The sequence below is a fragment of the Miniopterus natalensis genome, chromosome 19 (assembly GCF_054644295.1).
Source record: "Miniopterus natalensis isolate mMinNat1 chromosome 19, mMinNat1.hap1, whole genome shotgun sequence".
Classification (NCBI taxonomy): Eukaryota; Metazoa; Chordata; class Mammalia; order Chiroptera; family Miniopteridae; genus Miniopterus; species Miniopterus natalensis.
Window position 1 is genome coordinate 20,196,769 of NC_142099.1, and position 15,484 is coordinate 20,212,252.

A 15,484-nucleotide genomic window follows, 5' to 3' on the forward strand; every position below is an offset into this window, starting at 1 on the left:
CTTGGGGATGGTTTCTCACCTCCAACTTGTACTGTTCCTCCCCTAGTACTTCCCTGGCCAGCCCTTAGTCCAGAACTTCCTGCACTCTGTGAATGGCTGGCTTAAGAAGCAGCAGAGGAAGAAAATTCCCTACGGTTTCTTTCAAACTGCCCTGGAAAACAGGAAGGAGGTGAGTTTGGGCAACAGTAGAAGTTCCTCTCCCATCTCTGGCTGTGGAAATGGAGAGGGTAACACTGACCTCTGACCTAGGATCCCTACCAATTTGCATTCAGGAAGGGGTCAGTGATCCCTGGTTGGGTCCTTCCATTAATAATAAATTACTATTTATTGAGCTCTTTACATGCATATCTTACTTAATCCCCCAACATTAGTTGAAGGTAGATATTATCCCCATTTAGCAGATGAAGAAACTGAGGTTAAGTAATTTGTCTAAAGCCATAAGTGGTTGGGTTGGGATTTTTAAAAAAATAAATGTTCGTTATTCTTTCTTTTTTTTATTGACTTCAGAGATAGGAAGGGGTGGGAGAGAGAGGAAGAGAGAAGAGAGAAATAGAAACATCAATGATGAGAGTCATTAACCAGCTGCCTCCTGCAAGACCCCTACCAGGGATTGAGCCCGAAACCTGAACATGTGCCTTTACCAACCAGGAATTGAACACTTCACCTCCTGGTTCATGGTTCGTGCTCAACCCCTGAGCCACACCAGCCAGGCAGTTGGGTTGGGATTTAAAAGCAATTGTGAGACACCAGTTGTGACAGTTTTAACTGCTGCCCTCCATTGCCTCCAAGCACGCCGTGCTACTTGCTCAGTGTGACTTCTCTGTGCCTCTCTGGGGGCGCTGTGCTGGGCCCTTGCTCATGCTGCTGTTTGCAAAGGAGGGCGAGCTGGCAGCCATACAGACTCGTAGGACGGCAAAGCTGGAAGGAAACTCCAAGATCAGAGAGCAGCCCCTCATTTTACAGATCGAGAAGTTGAGGCTAGAATAAGCATGTGACTTGGTCTGTGTCACAGCTTTTCAGTTCTGATGCCCCTTTGGTGAGTATGGCCAGAGGAAGGGAAATGCCACCTTCGAGGTGATAGCCTGAGAGGGGGACCGCATCTGTCTCAGGGCTGTGTGGGGACCTTTCATTCTCGGGGAAGCTTCTCTTCTCATCTCATTGTTTTTCTCCTCCATGTGTGCACTCATATTCATCTGTGTCCCTTAGGGTGCTGTGATTACCAAGAAGGTGAACTGGGTGGGCTGCCAGGGGAGCGAGCCCCATTTCCGGGGCTTCCCCTGCTCCCTGTGGGTCCTCTTCCACTTCCTGACTGTGCAGGCGACGCGGCAGAATGTAGACCCCTCGCAAGAAGCAGGTGAGTCTGGGGCCTGTGCACCCCCGGCCTCGGCCCGGCCCTGTCCTGCCCCCACTGGCTCCCTGCTGCAGGCCCCTCTTTAGGGGATCCTACATTTGCAACCAGCCACACATGACCAGCGTGGGACCAGAGGGGAGGACCTGGAGAAGCCACCTTGGTCTGCCCCCTGCCCTGGGGCCGTGCCTCCCACACTCGGGTGTTAGGCTTCTCCCTGGCTTCCTCGGAGCCATAAGCTTACTTCGTTTTCAGTCTTCATAAAAAATGAGCGGTTCCATTTTCTATACTCCTATAAAGAAAAGAACTGTGTCTGTTTCACAGTTTACAAGGCTGATACCATGTACTTTGAACAGTTTTATTGTTTCCTACTGAAAAACCGTTTTCTAGGGGAAGCTGGGGAAATACCTCACCCCTCCTGCCCTGTTCCCTCCCCAAACTGTGCAGCTGCGCTCCATGACCCACACTGCCGCCCCCTCCCTCCGCTAGCAACCGAAAGGGTGGGCATCCAGTCCAATCTACGTTTACCAAGGGACCAGGGTTATGTCAGGCCCTGGCTCAGCCTGGAGGAGACGAAGGTGGAAAGGGGACAGTCCCTGCTCTTGGTGGGCTGTGGGGCGGAGGCAGGTGGAGGTGCCAGGGCCAGGAGCCAAGAGGGTGAGAAAGATGTTCAGAAAGAAAGGAAATACCCCCCGACACACACTCCTGTTGGTAAGAGGCAACAAGCCTTTATTTGAGGTTTTAAAAAAATAAAAAGAAACCTTCTTGGGAAACACTGATTCAGGCAGAATCCCAAATAGTGTTCTGATTAGGAGACAAAGGCAGGGAAGGGCAGAAGTAAGAAAATGGGGTTCAGAAGTTTGGAAGGAGATGGGTCAGCTCTAAAGTGACCCTTGGGAGGTGGAGAACAGTAGGGAAGGAGACCCTGGGCCCCGCACTGGGTGGGCAGGGGTGTGGGGTTCCTATGCAGATGTGACCATGGTGGGCGTGTGGAGGGAAGGGGTGGGGCTGGCAGGGACAGGCAGTCCGAAGGACCCCTGTGAATGGCGTCTCCTCTCTCCACAGCCAAGGCCCAGGAGGTCCTCCAGGCCATCCGGGGCTATGTTCGCTTCTTCTTTGGCTGCCGAGACTGTGCTGGCCACTTTGAGCAGATGGCAGCTGCCTCTATGCACCGGGTGAGCAGTCGGGACAAGGCTGTTCTCTGGCTCTGGTCTAGCCACAACAAGGTTAACGCTCGGCTTGCAGGTAAGGAAGGGCCGCCACCTCTAAGGCTGGAGTCACCTCCAGAGGGAGGATGAGGTGGGGAACTTTGGAGTCTTGGACCAGAGTTAGGAGTTGGGACACTTGTCCCCCAGGTAACACCCTGTGATTCAGTGTTTCACGGTGCGCAGAGCCTTTCACATGCTCTACCAGCCCTGCTGATGTATGGCAGTATCTTTAGACCCATTTTCCAGATGAGAAAACTGAGGCTTTGACACTCTGAGACCCTGGTCTTCTGATGCCCTTGCTCTGTTTCCCCTGCACCAGAGCCCCTCCCTCTAGCCTGCTGGGGTCGCTTTCCTGCCTCCCCATTCTGCTTTCTGGCTTTTGGCCCCTTACTCAAACCAACAGGGAGAAGAGAGCTGGGCTTTTCTATCCCCCGGGAGGGGTCTAATGATAAAATTCGCTGGAAAGACCAGGTTCTTCCTAGAAATAACAAGGGCTGATTCCATTGGGAGAGGCCTGGTCTGCTGAGTCCCTCATTGTCAGTGTTTCTATTCCCTAAGCATAGGAGCCTGATGGGTCCATCAGGCAAAAGCATTAAACTCCGGGGGTGACCAGAGCTGGCGGGTGGGGAAGGAGCCATCTGTGGACGGGAGCCTGCGCTTGTCTGTGGGGATAGAGGAATATGTGTGGCTGGAACAGATCTCATAGGGGTAGGAGGTGGGGATAAGGCCTGGGGCAGGGAAGGTTAAAGGAGCTCAATGGAGCAGGTGGTGGTGCAGGTGGCTGCACTTGGTCTTGGTCTCCTGGGGCCTCCTGGGGGACTTTGAAAAGAAGACACGTGCCTGTCTCTCCTCCCACCCCTTCCCTCCCCGCCCCGCCCCTGCCACCAAATGCTCCATCTGACCCTCTAGCCCTCTGACCTCTGCCTGCTTCCAGCTTCCCTCGGGGCCCAGCTACCGCTGGTGGGCCAGGAGCTGGTGGGCCAGGAGCCAGGGCCTCTCTCAGAGGGACCTAAGGAAGGCGGTACCCTATCCTCTCTGGTGGGGTCCTCTCAGATCAAACTAATCACAGCGATGGGAGGTGCACGCTGAGTGCTCACTTTGCAAGGCCCACTCACTGTTACTTCTCAGCCAACTTTTGGAATCTACTTGTCGCTGCCTCCCCAAAACAACCATCTGACTTCTACATCACTTGTGGCTACTTCCTTCTGGCCAGCAACTTGTTTCTTCCTGTTAAACCCTTTAGGAGGGTGGCTCCTACACCAGAGATGGACTGATGGGCATTCCCTGGCGACACTGCGTATGGGGCTCAGCCTGGGTTCTGCTCATAGTCCTGGCCCTGCTTGGAGTCCCGGCAGCCTGGTGGGCAGGGCAACTTCCTAACTCTCCTGAGTGTCCTTTTCCTGTCCACGGCCCCAGGCCTCCCCACACCCACCCTTTGGAGCCCACCTGGAGAGGCAACGCCACTAACTCCTTCCCACCCCAAAGGGCTGCAGTGGAATTACCTGTGGAATTACTATATGCCACAAACTCTTGTTTTAAAAACTTTTTCCCTTTAATTACAAGAGTAACAGATCTCCACTGTATAAAACTTGGAAAAGTTCAGAAAATGGCAAAGAAGACAAATACTAGCAGACCAACCAAAGCTTGCAAGACAGATCCTTCTGAGTCTTCTTGCCCTTTCCCGTGTCTGGTCCAGGGGTAGAAACTAGCAGAGAAGTCAACAAAGGGAGACAGCGGGGTATTACGGGGAAGTGACTGGAAGGGAGCTGCTCATACCCCTGGGAAACTAGAGTGCTGGCGTGGGGGTGGGGGAGGTACCGTGTTGGGCTGTGTGGGGCAGGCCTAGGGCTAGCTAGTTTTTTGCCCGCCTCCTCGCATATCTGTCCTTTTCAAGGTGCTGGTGCGTCTTTTTCGTGTTGCAGATGAGGAAGCGGGCATTCTGAAAGGAGGAATGAGGTCTGGGCTTCTGGGCGGGCCCAGTGTCCCCGCCAACCTGTGTGTGCTTCTCTCCCCAGGGGCCCCCAGCGAGGACCCCCAGTTCCCCAAGGTACAGTGGCCTCCCCGTGAACTCTGTTCTCCCTGCCACAATGAACTCCGGGGGACACCCGTGTGGGACCTGGACAACACCCTCGGCTTCTTGAAGACCCACTTCTCGCGGAGCAACATCATCATGGACCTTCCTTCAGCTGGGCAGGGCCCCTGGAGGGGTGCCCAGAGGATGGCAGCCACCCTGAAGCCGGAGCTAGTGGCTGGAAATTCTACTGTGGGCCCTGAGGAGGCTGAGATCATGGTGGGCCCAGGGACCAAGTTGCCCGGGACTATCGTCCTGGATGTTTTAGCAGAGAGACTTGGGACAAGTCACCCCCCCGAGATGCAGGCTGGCCGTGGTGTGCACAGAGCTGAGCTAGACCAGGGACCTCCTGAGCACATAGCAGAGCTTCAGAGGGATAAGTTGGAGCAGCGAAAAGGGCAGCAATCCCTGACCAAGCGAGACTTGGGGGCTGGATTGCTAGCTGAGCTCGCGGCTGAGAACCTCCCCATTGGCCCTTCAGAGCTGAGACGAGTGGGCCGCAGCTCCAAGCAGCTGGCCAGTGTCCCTGAGGGGGAGCCAGAGGCTGGGGCCATGGGGGGCCGAGGCCAGTGGCTGCAGGTGCTGGAAGGGGACTTCTCGCACCTGGACATCAGCCTCTGTGTGGTGCTCTACTCTCTGTCCTTCATGGGACTGCTGGCCATGTACACCTACTTCCGGGCCAGGATGAGGGTCCTGAAGGGCCATGCCAGCCACCCCACAGCCTGAACTGTCCAGCTGGGGAGGGCAGCAGGAAAGGAAGCTGCTATCCATGGGGCTCTTCCAGCCCCCTGCCCCCCTGTCCCCCCTTGCTTTGTCCAGGGAAACCTAGGAAAACCAGTTGCTCCAGTGAACCTCCTTGGTCCTTGTGGGAAGGAGTGTTCCAGAGACACAAAGACATGCACAGGGTCCAGGCTCATCGGACAGCGCAGGGGGCAGGGGCAGCCTGGCACTACATTCCAGGAGGCTCTGTCCCCTGGCCTCTCAGCACCAAATTCCTCTCTTTCAGCTTATTTGAAATCCTGCCTCATTCTTGCTGAAGCTTCAATGTCTCCTGCTTGGTCTTGGCCCTAAATTGGGCAAGTGATCCACAGTTTCCAAGGCTTCCCATCAGAGGAGGGTCCCCAGGCTGAGTGGGCTGGAGCAGAACCCACTACATTCCAGGGCACCGTCCATCCCACCCCCTTCTGGATATGAAGAGGCCTTCGCGCCAGAAGGACTGCCTCTGGCCCTCTGTGGCCTGTGCAGCCTCCAGCCCCTCAGGCTTCCTGATTGGGGGGGTGGCTTTAGCATAGGGACTGGAAGCTTGTGGAAGTCATGCTGACCTCCCAGGTAACATCTGTGGGAGGAGTGCCTCAGGCTGGTCCTTCCCAAACCTCTGCTATAGGGAATGCACAGGCTGGGTTGGTGTGGGCTTGCTCAGCTGGGTGGGTGATGGTCACTGGGCTGGGGGTGAGTGGCTGGCTTAGCAGGACCTGATGAAGGGGCAGGGATTTAGGTTGGGATGTTGGGACCTGTAGTGCCTTACTTTGGGCTTAGCTGGGAGAGGTAGAGTGAAGCCACAGGAAAAAGATTGTTGCTTTAAATGTGCTTTGGCTCTTCCTCCTTGGGCTCACCTGTCTGGGAGCTGGGTCTTTGTTGATTTTTGTCTCTAAAATGGATGCTAATCTTTTGAGTGTGGAGGGTGCTGGAGTGAGGGGAGTGTCATCTCTCAGGGGTCCACCTCCCATCATGTAGAGGTGAAAGGGTCAGAGGGGCAGGGGTTGCTGTACACACACATGCTTGATTTTCACTTTGCCCACTGCTCAGGGGAGGCTGTGGAATAAATTATTTTTGTTAAGGCAAGCACCCCTGTGTCCTCTGACTTGCTATTTGGAGACCTAGTGTCCAGGTCTGGACAGAATGTGCAAAATCCTGCCAGGAGGGATCCAGCCAGACGTGATTTCCCCTGGCTTATGGAACTCCTGGCCTGCAGGAGACATGTAGCCCCGTCACAGCCCCTTTCCCCTGGAGGGGCCCTCCCCGACTGCCCACAAAGCTCTCGGTGCCCCAGGCCCCAGCACTCTCCCAGAGCACCAGGGCAGGCCTCAGTGGAGGTGCAGTCCCTCCGCCTCCTGTTCCCCTGCCAACCCCGGGAGCACCTGCCCAGGTGCTCTCAGTTCTTCTGGAGGCACCTTTGTCTGCACCTGCCTGGCTCTCCTGGGCCAGGCATCCTGCATCTCCAGCTCCCTTGGAAGGAGGGCTTGTTTGTGAGGGGCCCTGGTCTGGCTGCTCAGCAGGGAGGAGTCAGCCAGATTAGAGGGCCTGCCCCTAATCCGGCCTGCTGGGTTTTACAAGGATCAGAGCAGCTGATAATGAACCTCATTAAGGGGGAGCGGGAGCCTCAATCCGATTTGGGGTTTTCTCTTTGACATCACTCTGCTCAGATGGTCTGGCTCTGGATGGAGGGGATGGGGTGCCAAGCATACCCCCTCTGCTAGGGCAGCTGGGGTAGGGGCTGGGGAGACAGCCGGGGCCCTCCCCTACTGTGTCAGCCCTGTGTTACTTCGGGAGGATCCCAGCCTAGGGCTGCTCTGCAAGCCTCTCATCTATCCAAGGTTCCCCGTCTGTGTTCCTGCTCTAGTCATCCCCCTGCCCGCTCCTGGACCAGCTCTGCTCATCTCCCGCGCCACAGGCCCTGGCTGGCAGGCCAGCCCAGTGTCGGCAGTGCAGCCCTGGGCCACAGAGGGGTGAAAGAGGCTTCCACCGGCCAAGACTGCTTGAGTACACTTGCTCCCCCCCACACGCGGTGCCTGCCACAATGCCAGGTGGAGAGGATTTCTATCCACCAGCACTTAGAGCGCCAGGGACTGTTTTCTAAAATCAAGCTCAGGTATTCAGAATTAGGGCCCGGCCTTGGGGGGTGGGTCTCCCTCCCCACAGCAGTGGCCTCCGGCGGCTTTTTGCCCTGTCCCAGCCCCTCTGATTGATAAGCAAGGGCTGGGCCTCCTCCTTAGCAGGACTGCTGCCTTTCACCTTGATTTCCCCAGGGCTCCCGGCAGCGTGGAGCATCGATAAACTGGCTTCGCCCACCAGCTGGTCCCCTCCCCTACCCGGTCTGCCAGGCCCAGAGCTGAGCTGGGCCTTCTGTGACTTGAACACCACCTGTCACCTCCGTTCTAGGTTGTTCTCTGCACCTTGGGAGAGCTGCCACACAGGAGAGGGTCCTCGGGGAAGCCCCGCACAGCAGAGGCTCCTTGGTCTGGGGCCGGACAGAGAAACTCGCCCCTGCCTGGGACACTCCCTACTGAGCACTCAGGAGCAGATTCCTGGAGGAGCAGGCAGCTGAGCTGGGCTTTGAAAGATGTGTTAGCAAGGAAAATGTGGAGGAAAAGAGCATCGCAGAGGAGAAAGCACATGCCACCAAGCCAGCAAGCTAGAGAAAAGAAAATGTTAAAGTCATAAGGAAGAAAAAATATATTTACAGTACTTATTGAAAAAAAATTCATGTATAAGTGGCCCCATGCAGTTCAAACCCATGTTGTCTAAGGATCAACTGTAGTGCTTGTCTAGGAAAATTTGGGAAGGATAGACACCAAACTCTGCCCAGTGGGATATCTAGGAAGTGAGGTTGGGGTGGCCTTAAATCGAGGCTAGGACTAGAGTGAGATAAGGGAGGTACCGAGGGTGCAAAATTGAAGGAGACACTTATCCGCAGGGTCCCATCAGTGCAGGTCAGCACCTGAGAGTTAGCATCTCCTGAAATTTGGTGCCCAGGTGCCTCCACAGTCTCACCCTAGTCCTAGCTCTGACTTAAGTACTTAGGTACATTTTTTAATTTTTGCAATAAATATTCCTTTTGGAAAAAACACAAGGAAAATAAATAGGATTAAAGTATTTTAAGATTCCATTGTAAATAAGACACGGACTAAAGCCCTATTGAAAATAAGAGGCCAAAGTGTTAAAACCAATGAGAGATGCTACTTCGGTCTATACTACTGGTAAAAAGAAAAGAAAAAAAAAAAAGATGGTATTAGCTAGAGTGAGGGGAAATGTGATGTATGTTATTTACTGCTGTGTTTGAAACAACAATCATTTATCTTGCAACTTGAGCACATGGTAGCACGGTCACCTGGCTGTCGTCTTCTCTCCCACCTCTGAGGACAGGGACAGTCACGTGACCTTGGCAAGTGCTTCTCTGAGCCTGAATTTCTGTAAAGAAGGTAACACAGGGTAAAATGTGTGGCCATTAGCACCAGCACGTCACAGGAGTTCACTGTTATTATTCACCATGGGATATGGGATAGGGGTGAACTTGAGAGACCCAAGCAGCCAATGTCCCCGGGAGGTGTGAGCCACTATACCACGTGCAGGCTACTGCCAACTGGAAGTGGCTGGCATCCCGGGGAGACAGGGTACCCTTCCAGGGAGGGACTTCGTACCATCCCTCAAAGGCAAAACCACTATGCTTTCAAAGCTCTTTATTCATCTCAAAGTCCTTTTGCATACTTTCTTTTAAAAAAATTAATTTTGCTGATTGTTTTCAATAGGCAACACATACTTACGTATTCAAAAAATTCTGAAGGACAGAGAGTGAAACGCCTTCCTCCCTGTTCTGTCTCCCAGCCACTCAGGTCCCCTCCCTGGCAGCCAGCGGTACTGCTAGCTTCCTGTGTGTTCTTTCAGACCTGTTCTCTGCAAATACGAGGAAAGACACGTACTCTGCCCACCATTCACTTGGTGCTGTCTGCACTTAATGCTGCACCTTGAAGACCCCTTCATCAGTTGCTAAGTCAGCTTGCAGGGGGAAAAACAGCCAAGCAGGGGGCTTGCACTATAAGACTTTTTTTAAGTGTGATTTTACCATAGGAACAAATAAATGGAATCAATGGATGATAAGGAAAGTCCAAAGGAAGAGCCATGAATATATGAAAATGTGAGGTCTCGTAAAAGTGGTATCATAAGTGGATGGGACGGTCCATGGTGTTGGGGACACTGGCTCACTATACGGAGAAAAACAACTGCACCTCTGTCTTATAACAGGGATGGACTGGAGATGGATGAAAAACCTAAACATGAAAGATAAAAATTATAAAGCTAATAAAAGAAAATGTGGGAGGCTGTCATTGCGACATAGCAGTGGGATAGCACTTCTTAGCCAAGACCCAAAGTGTACAAACATCAGAATGAAGAGCCTCTGCTCATGGGGAGGTACCATGGGCAAGGAGCAGGGAGCTACAGGCTGGGAGGAGATAGGCACAATGTCTGAAACTGCCCCTGTGGGCATCCGGTGCAGGCCCAACGACAGCCCTGTGGGGAGACCTGGCAGGAGACTGTTCTTGCTGGGATCAGGGAGGGACAAGGCTATCAGGTGAATAAATCGTATGACACAGCTGACAAATGGCTGTCAGGCCAGTAGCTAGGCCCTCCCCCAGCCAAGGGTGAGGGGGTCCAGCCCCTGGTGGCTCTCAGACCAGTTTCTTCACGGCCACCACAGGTCAGACCACGTGCACAAGCCCTGAAGTGTGTGTGGTAAACCGGGCAAATGACCCTGACGAGTACCAATTTCTACCCTTCAGGAGCAATTCCCGCGGGCCTATTCCAGAGCGACAAGTGTGAAATGCTCCTTCACGGTGGATTACCAGCCAGAGGAAGCTGTCACCTCCAGGCGCTGGGAGAGCGGGGCACGTTCTGTTTGTCCCTGGGAGAATTCCTTTCTGTGTCTAGCCTGTGGCCTGAGCAACACTTGCTGTCACCACTGTCCTTTTTCTATGACCAAGAAGACTGAATCAGTGTTGTGTGCATGTTTTTTGTGGAAGGGGGAGCTTGCCACAGCAGGCCACAGTCACAGATGATCAGACAGGGGAACAAAGAGTCTCCTATGGCAGTGCTGGTCCTCACACATTGTGCCCCCTCCGGCTGAAAGCTTTGGTGGGCTTCTCCTGAGGGCAGCAACGTTCAGAGCAGAGTTATGTGTGCCTGCCCTCGAGGGCCGTGGCGTCTAGAGAGGGAGACCCACCTGTACCGAGTTCCATTACAATCCAGCCTGTGGATAGATGCCCCCGAATGGCTGAGGTGCTGTGGGGCTCCAGCAGTCACCTCCTCTTCAGGCAGGGAGGTGGGGGGTCATGCAAGAAGAGCAGGGGTTCACCAGGATTAGCATGAAGGGCAGGGGTGGGGGAAGGAGAGGGGTAGGGAAAAGCACTACGAGTGAGTGGGTGGAATGGGGCCTGAACAGGGAACTGAAGGAATAGCCTGAAAGTTTTGACTAGATCCTGTAGGCAGGAGGGGCTGGAGGGTGTTTTAACAGGAGAGGGCACAGCCTTGAGTATTTTTTAGCAAGATACTCCTGGTGTGAGAGGTCCAGGCCTGAGGGGCAGGCTCTTCTTGTCTGGTAATACGTAAGTAGGACTTGTGGGTCCCCGGGTCTCAGGCTCTCCCACTCCATGGGCTTTGTGTGTGCCCTTCTCCCCACCCAATATCCTTCCCCACCAAACTCCTGCCTGGGTTAAAGGTCACCTCCTCTGAGAAGCCTTCCCTGACCATTCTCCACCCTTCCCTTCCATCAGGCTCTTCCCTCTGTAAGCCACGGCAAGCCTCAGCCTTTCCCTCTCGTTGCTGCCATCACATTGCTGAAGGGGAGTGCTGACCACTCGGCATCCCGTCAGACTGTGAACTCCGGGAAGGCAAGGGCTGCATCCTGTCCGTCTATGGATCTCTCTGTCACCCCGGCTGCTCAGTTAGTGGCTTGGCTGATGAATGAATGCATGGCCTCCAGGCTTACCAGTAAGTAAAACGCTTCCTGACTTTGCTAGGACTCAACTCCTCTATCTTAGGCTGACTCCGTTCTCTCTGCCCTGGATGCACTCAGCATCCTAGGGAGAGAAGAGACACCAAAAAGTATTAAAAACATATATATTGCCCAGCTGGCCCGGCTCAGCGGTTGAGCATTGATCTAGGATCCAGAAGATCGCGGTTTGATTCCCCGTCAGGGCACATGCTTGGGTTTTGGGCTCAATCCCCAGTAGGGGGCGTGCAGGAGGCAGCCGATCAACGACTCTCATCATTGATGTTTCTGTCTCTCTCTCTCTCTCTCCCCCTCTCCTTCTCCCTTCCTCTCTCTGAAATCAATGAAAACATATTAAAATATATATTTAGGTTCTCAGAAGTACCATAAGGTTTGTGCAGCTGCTGTTTCACACACAGGCAGGGGCCTACCGTGCACAGATGCACATCTACGGGAAAGGGCTGGGCTCTCCAGTGCTTCCAGTCTGAGGATCTGGTCCTGAGATGCCAGAGGTGCTGGAGGCGGGGTTAGGAGAGACCAGCACTTGGGAACAGGGAAGAAGCACTATCCGAGGCCTTGGACCAGTGCACTGCAGGCTCACAGGCGGGGTCCCCCAGCCTCATTCCAGCCACAGCAGCCGAAGCCAGAGGCCCGTGTGGCTTTTCCTGTGCCTCGGTGTCTGGGTCATTTTCCCAGCCTTTCCCTTTCTTCTTCAGCTCTCATCAAGGGACCACGTAGCTTATGTAATAAAATCTGCAGAATGCCCCAGGAGAGCAGGAAGTACATAAAAAGCCAGGGACTATTAGGGGTGAGAGGGAAGCAGGGCCCTGACAGCCATAACCTTGAGTCTCCAGCCAGCGACCACACCAATAAAGGGCCGACAGCCTAACCAGGCCTGACGGGCCACTGAAGGCCACTGCACAGCCCTGGGAGGATGCGGGCTCCTCCCCATTCCTGGGCTGTAGCAGTGGATTAATCAGAAACTCGCTCCTCCATCCATTCATGGAGCCATCATGCTGGGCCTTGTCCTTGGAGCTGGAAATGTCATGGTGAACAAGACAGCTTCTTTACTGCCAGGAGAAAGGTGCGTGAAGAAAGGGGCCAGGACTCAGAACATTTATTACCATCTACGGAGCAGTGCTTAAGGGCGCAAGGGTTTCCTGTGTAATCCTGGGAGGCAGGTGTTACTCTCCGTTTGCCTGCGGTTAAGTAACTTGCCCAAGGTCTCTGGCGCTGAGGCCTCTTGTAAATAAGATGCCTTTGGAGAGTGAAGCTAATGGAAGTCAACCCTCCTTGACTGATCTGGGGCCTTCTCAAAGTCGCCTGAGACGTCCCCATGATGGGGTGGGGTACCCAAGTCCTGTCAAGAGCAGGAATATGTGCTGTCCGGGATGTTCTTGTCATTAAGACTGCTGGAACCCCAAGGAGGTACCTGTCCCTTGTTAGCAAAGGGGGTGGGTGGGGGCAGGGTGTTCTTGGGAGCAGGGGCCTTGTCAATGCTTTTTGGTGGCTCTGAGGCCTGGAAGCCTGGGCCCTGGGAGACTTGAGGAGGAGAGGAGGAGTCTCCACTGGTGGTGGTGGGGGGGGGGAGAGGCTATCAGCATCACCAGCCAGCTCCCAGTACTCACCAAGTATCCAGATCCTGAACCCATGCCCTGACAATTGGGCAGGGGCCAGAGGTTGGGCAGAGACTCACTCACTGGAGCCCACCTCCGGGCAGGAGCAGCCCCGCTTAGAGAGACCCTGGGACACAGGGGACCTGGGCTTCTCCCTTCAGCCACAACAAACTGGAGATGAGAACATCTCTGTCCCCAGCACACCACATACTTCCTCCTTCCCTCCCTCGGGGCCTCCTGTCCTACCCCACGGAGCACAAATCCCTTGCTACCTGGGCTAGGGCAACCACGCCAGCCATGTAAACACACCGTTTCACCCTTGGTTTAAAGGCTAAACTCACTAGGGGCTGAAATTCTGTGTCCCCAAGGCACTTGGTGGGCTGAGGAGACCCTGTGGGAGGAGGGTCACCTGCACTAGAATTTCATGTCGTGGGGCAGTGACAATGCTTTATACACCATCAGGTGTTCTCAGAACTCACTTTATGTTGCACGTACTCAGGTTTTCTTCTCATTCTGGAAACTGTGCACTGCTCTCTCCAGGATACCTTTCCGGTGTTTAAAAAGTTTTGTTAAAAAATGAAGTAATTTTATAGCCAGAAACTGAAGGAACAGAACAAACTCTCACAGGTCAATATGAAGGATAGGAGGGACCACCTCTTTGCGGGGCAGGTGGCCCGCAGGGTCCAGAGGAGAATCCGGGGTTGAGACGGGCCTGTCCATCAGGGACCTTGGGTGCCATTGGCGCTGGGAAATAGGGGGCTGGTGAGTGGGCCTCCACAGGGCCTCTGATCTGGACCCTTCTGCCAAAGCCTGGATACAGTGTGAATGTATGAACATACAACCAGTAGCTACTAATAACCCCCGACATTCGTGGAGCTCTTAGTGTGTGCGTTCCAGGAGCACAGGAGCCCCGTAAGGAACGTGTTGTTATTATAATTCTGCCCGTTTTACACATGACTCTGTGTTACCACTGACCGTTACATTATATCAGTTTATCATGACACTGGACAATCTCCAAACGTCAGCCCCTCCTATTTTTCTGTACCTGCTCCCTGGTTCCAAATGGTGCTGATTCAAACTCTGCCTCTTGTCCAGCTCCTCACTTTTATTTCTGCCCTTTCACTCACCGGATTGCCCTTCTCCACCTCTCCAGATCCTTCCTGTCTTCCAGCCAGCTGACCACCCCATGCCCATTGGTCTCTCCCATATCTGACCTCTGAGCAGGGTTAAGCAGGGTAAGTCCCCCGTCTCTGTGAACAGCGGGGTCCTCGTGCCCTCCTGGCCACTTTCAAAGAGCTTGGGGGCTGTGAGTCGTCAGATAAGGGTCCTCCCAGGGCAGGCTGGGGGGCAGGAGAAGGGAGCAGGGGCCCCTAGAGGCCCTGAGCCTGGCTCCCCCAGCTGAGGGACATACTTGCCAGGCCATGGGGTGGAGGTGCTGGGCTGAGCTAATCACCTAAATGGACGCAGGCTGTTGAGAGACAGGCTCTATTCCCTAATAGAATTTGCCCTCAAGTGCAATTTAATTTTCTCTGAGGCGGTCTCCAGCCCCTCTGCTACCCTCTCCCAGACAGACCCTCATTTCACCAGTTTCCAAGGAGAGAGGAGAGGGGCCTTCTCTGGGTTCTGTCCCAGTCTTCTTCCTTTGAACAGCCCCCCACCCCACCTGCACGCCCCTTCCCCAGTTCCCACCCTAGATGGGACAGACACTCTGACCTTCCTCTAGAGCCGCCTGCACTCGAGACAACAGCCATCCCGCCTCCCTGTCCTCGCCATGAAGGCAGATTCTTCCCCTGACCTCTGGTAAGTTCACATGCTTCGAGAATTCTCTTTGTCCTGCTTAGTGTCCGAGGCTTGGAGGAGAAATGGTCGGGGAGAGTGAGGGAGATATTGAAACAGGAGGGTGTGGGTCCACGTGGACACACACTTAGGCCCCAGTGGGGGGGGGGGGAGAAGTCAGCTCAGAGCCTGGCTCCCGAGCACCCTAGGGACCCTCCTGGCTCACCAGAACCTCTGCTGGTGCTGGCTCTCCCCCCACAAGCCCAGTGCTCCCAGATCCCAGGCTGTGGTACCTGAAACCTGACTCTGGTCATTGGGGGTATCGGAGGATGTGAAGACCCGGGCTCTGGGTGGACCTTTCCTTCCTCCCTGGCAATTTCTGGGTGGCAGAGGGGGAGCATCTTCAGAAACTGCTTTCCATCTCATTCTCTGAGACCCCCTCCGGCTGTGACAGGGGCTCAGGGAGGTCAGTGCAGGTTCCTGCCTGGCCTGTGCCCCTGGTCATGGGCTTCCCCCCACCCTTATCCCACCCCCAGCAGGAATGGGGCGAGGACCACAAAGAGAACCCAGGGGGAGGGGAGCAGAGGAAAATGGTGGCACCCCTGGGGTTAGCTGAGGCGATGTTCAGGAAAGGCAGGAAGTCCTCGGGGCACAGAGTGGTCCCTGGACTTCAGACAGTCCCCTGACCGCCCTCTTTATCTG

General features: G+C 54.5%; 1 protein-coding gene across 1 annotated transcript in view; it reads left to right on the forward strand.

Moving 5' to 3' along the window:
• The window catches only part of QSOX1 (quiescin sulfhydryl oxidase 1), a 35,144-nt gene extending 28,675 nt beyond the window's left edge, over positions 1 to 6,469 (forward strand). Inside the window, exons 9-12 of the mRNA XM_087827592.1 lie at positions 47 to 169; positions 1,207 to 1,354; positions 2,414 to 2,593; positions 4,572 to 6,469. Coding sequence (XP_087683718.1) covers positions 47 to 169; positions 1,207 to 1,354; positions 2,414 to 2,593; positions 4,572 to 5,353 — 1,233 coding nt within the window. The 3' untranslated portion in view covers positions 5,354 to 6,469. The remainder of the gene's footprint in view (positions 1 to 46; positions 170 to 1,206; positions 1,355 to 2,413; positions 2,594 to 4,571) is intronic.
• The last annotated feature ends 9,015 nt before the right edge of the window (positions 6,470 to 15,484 follow it).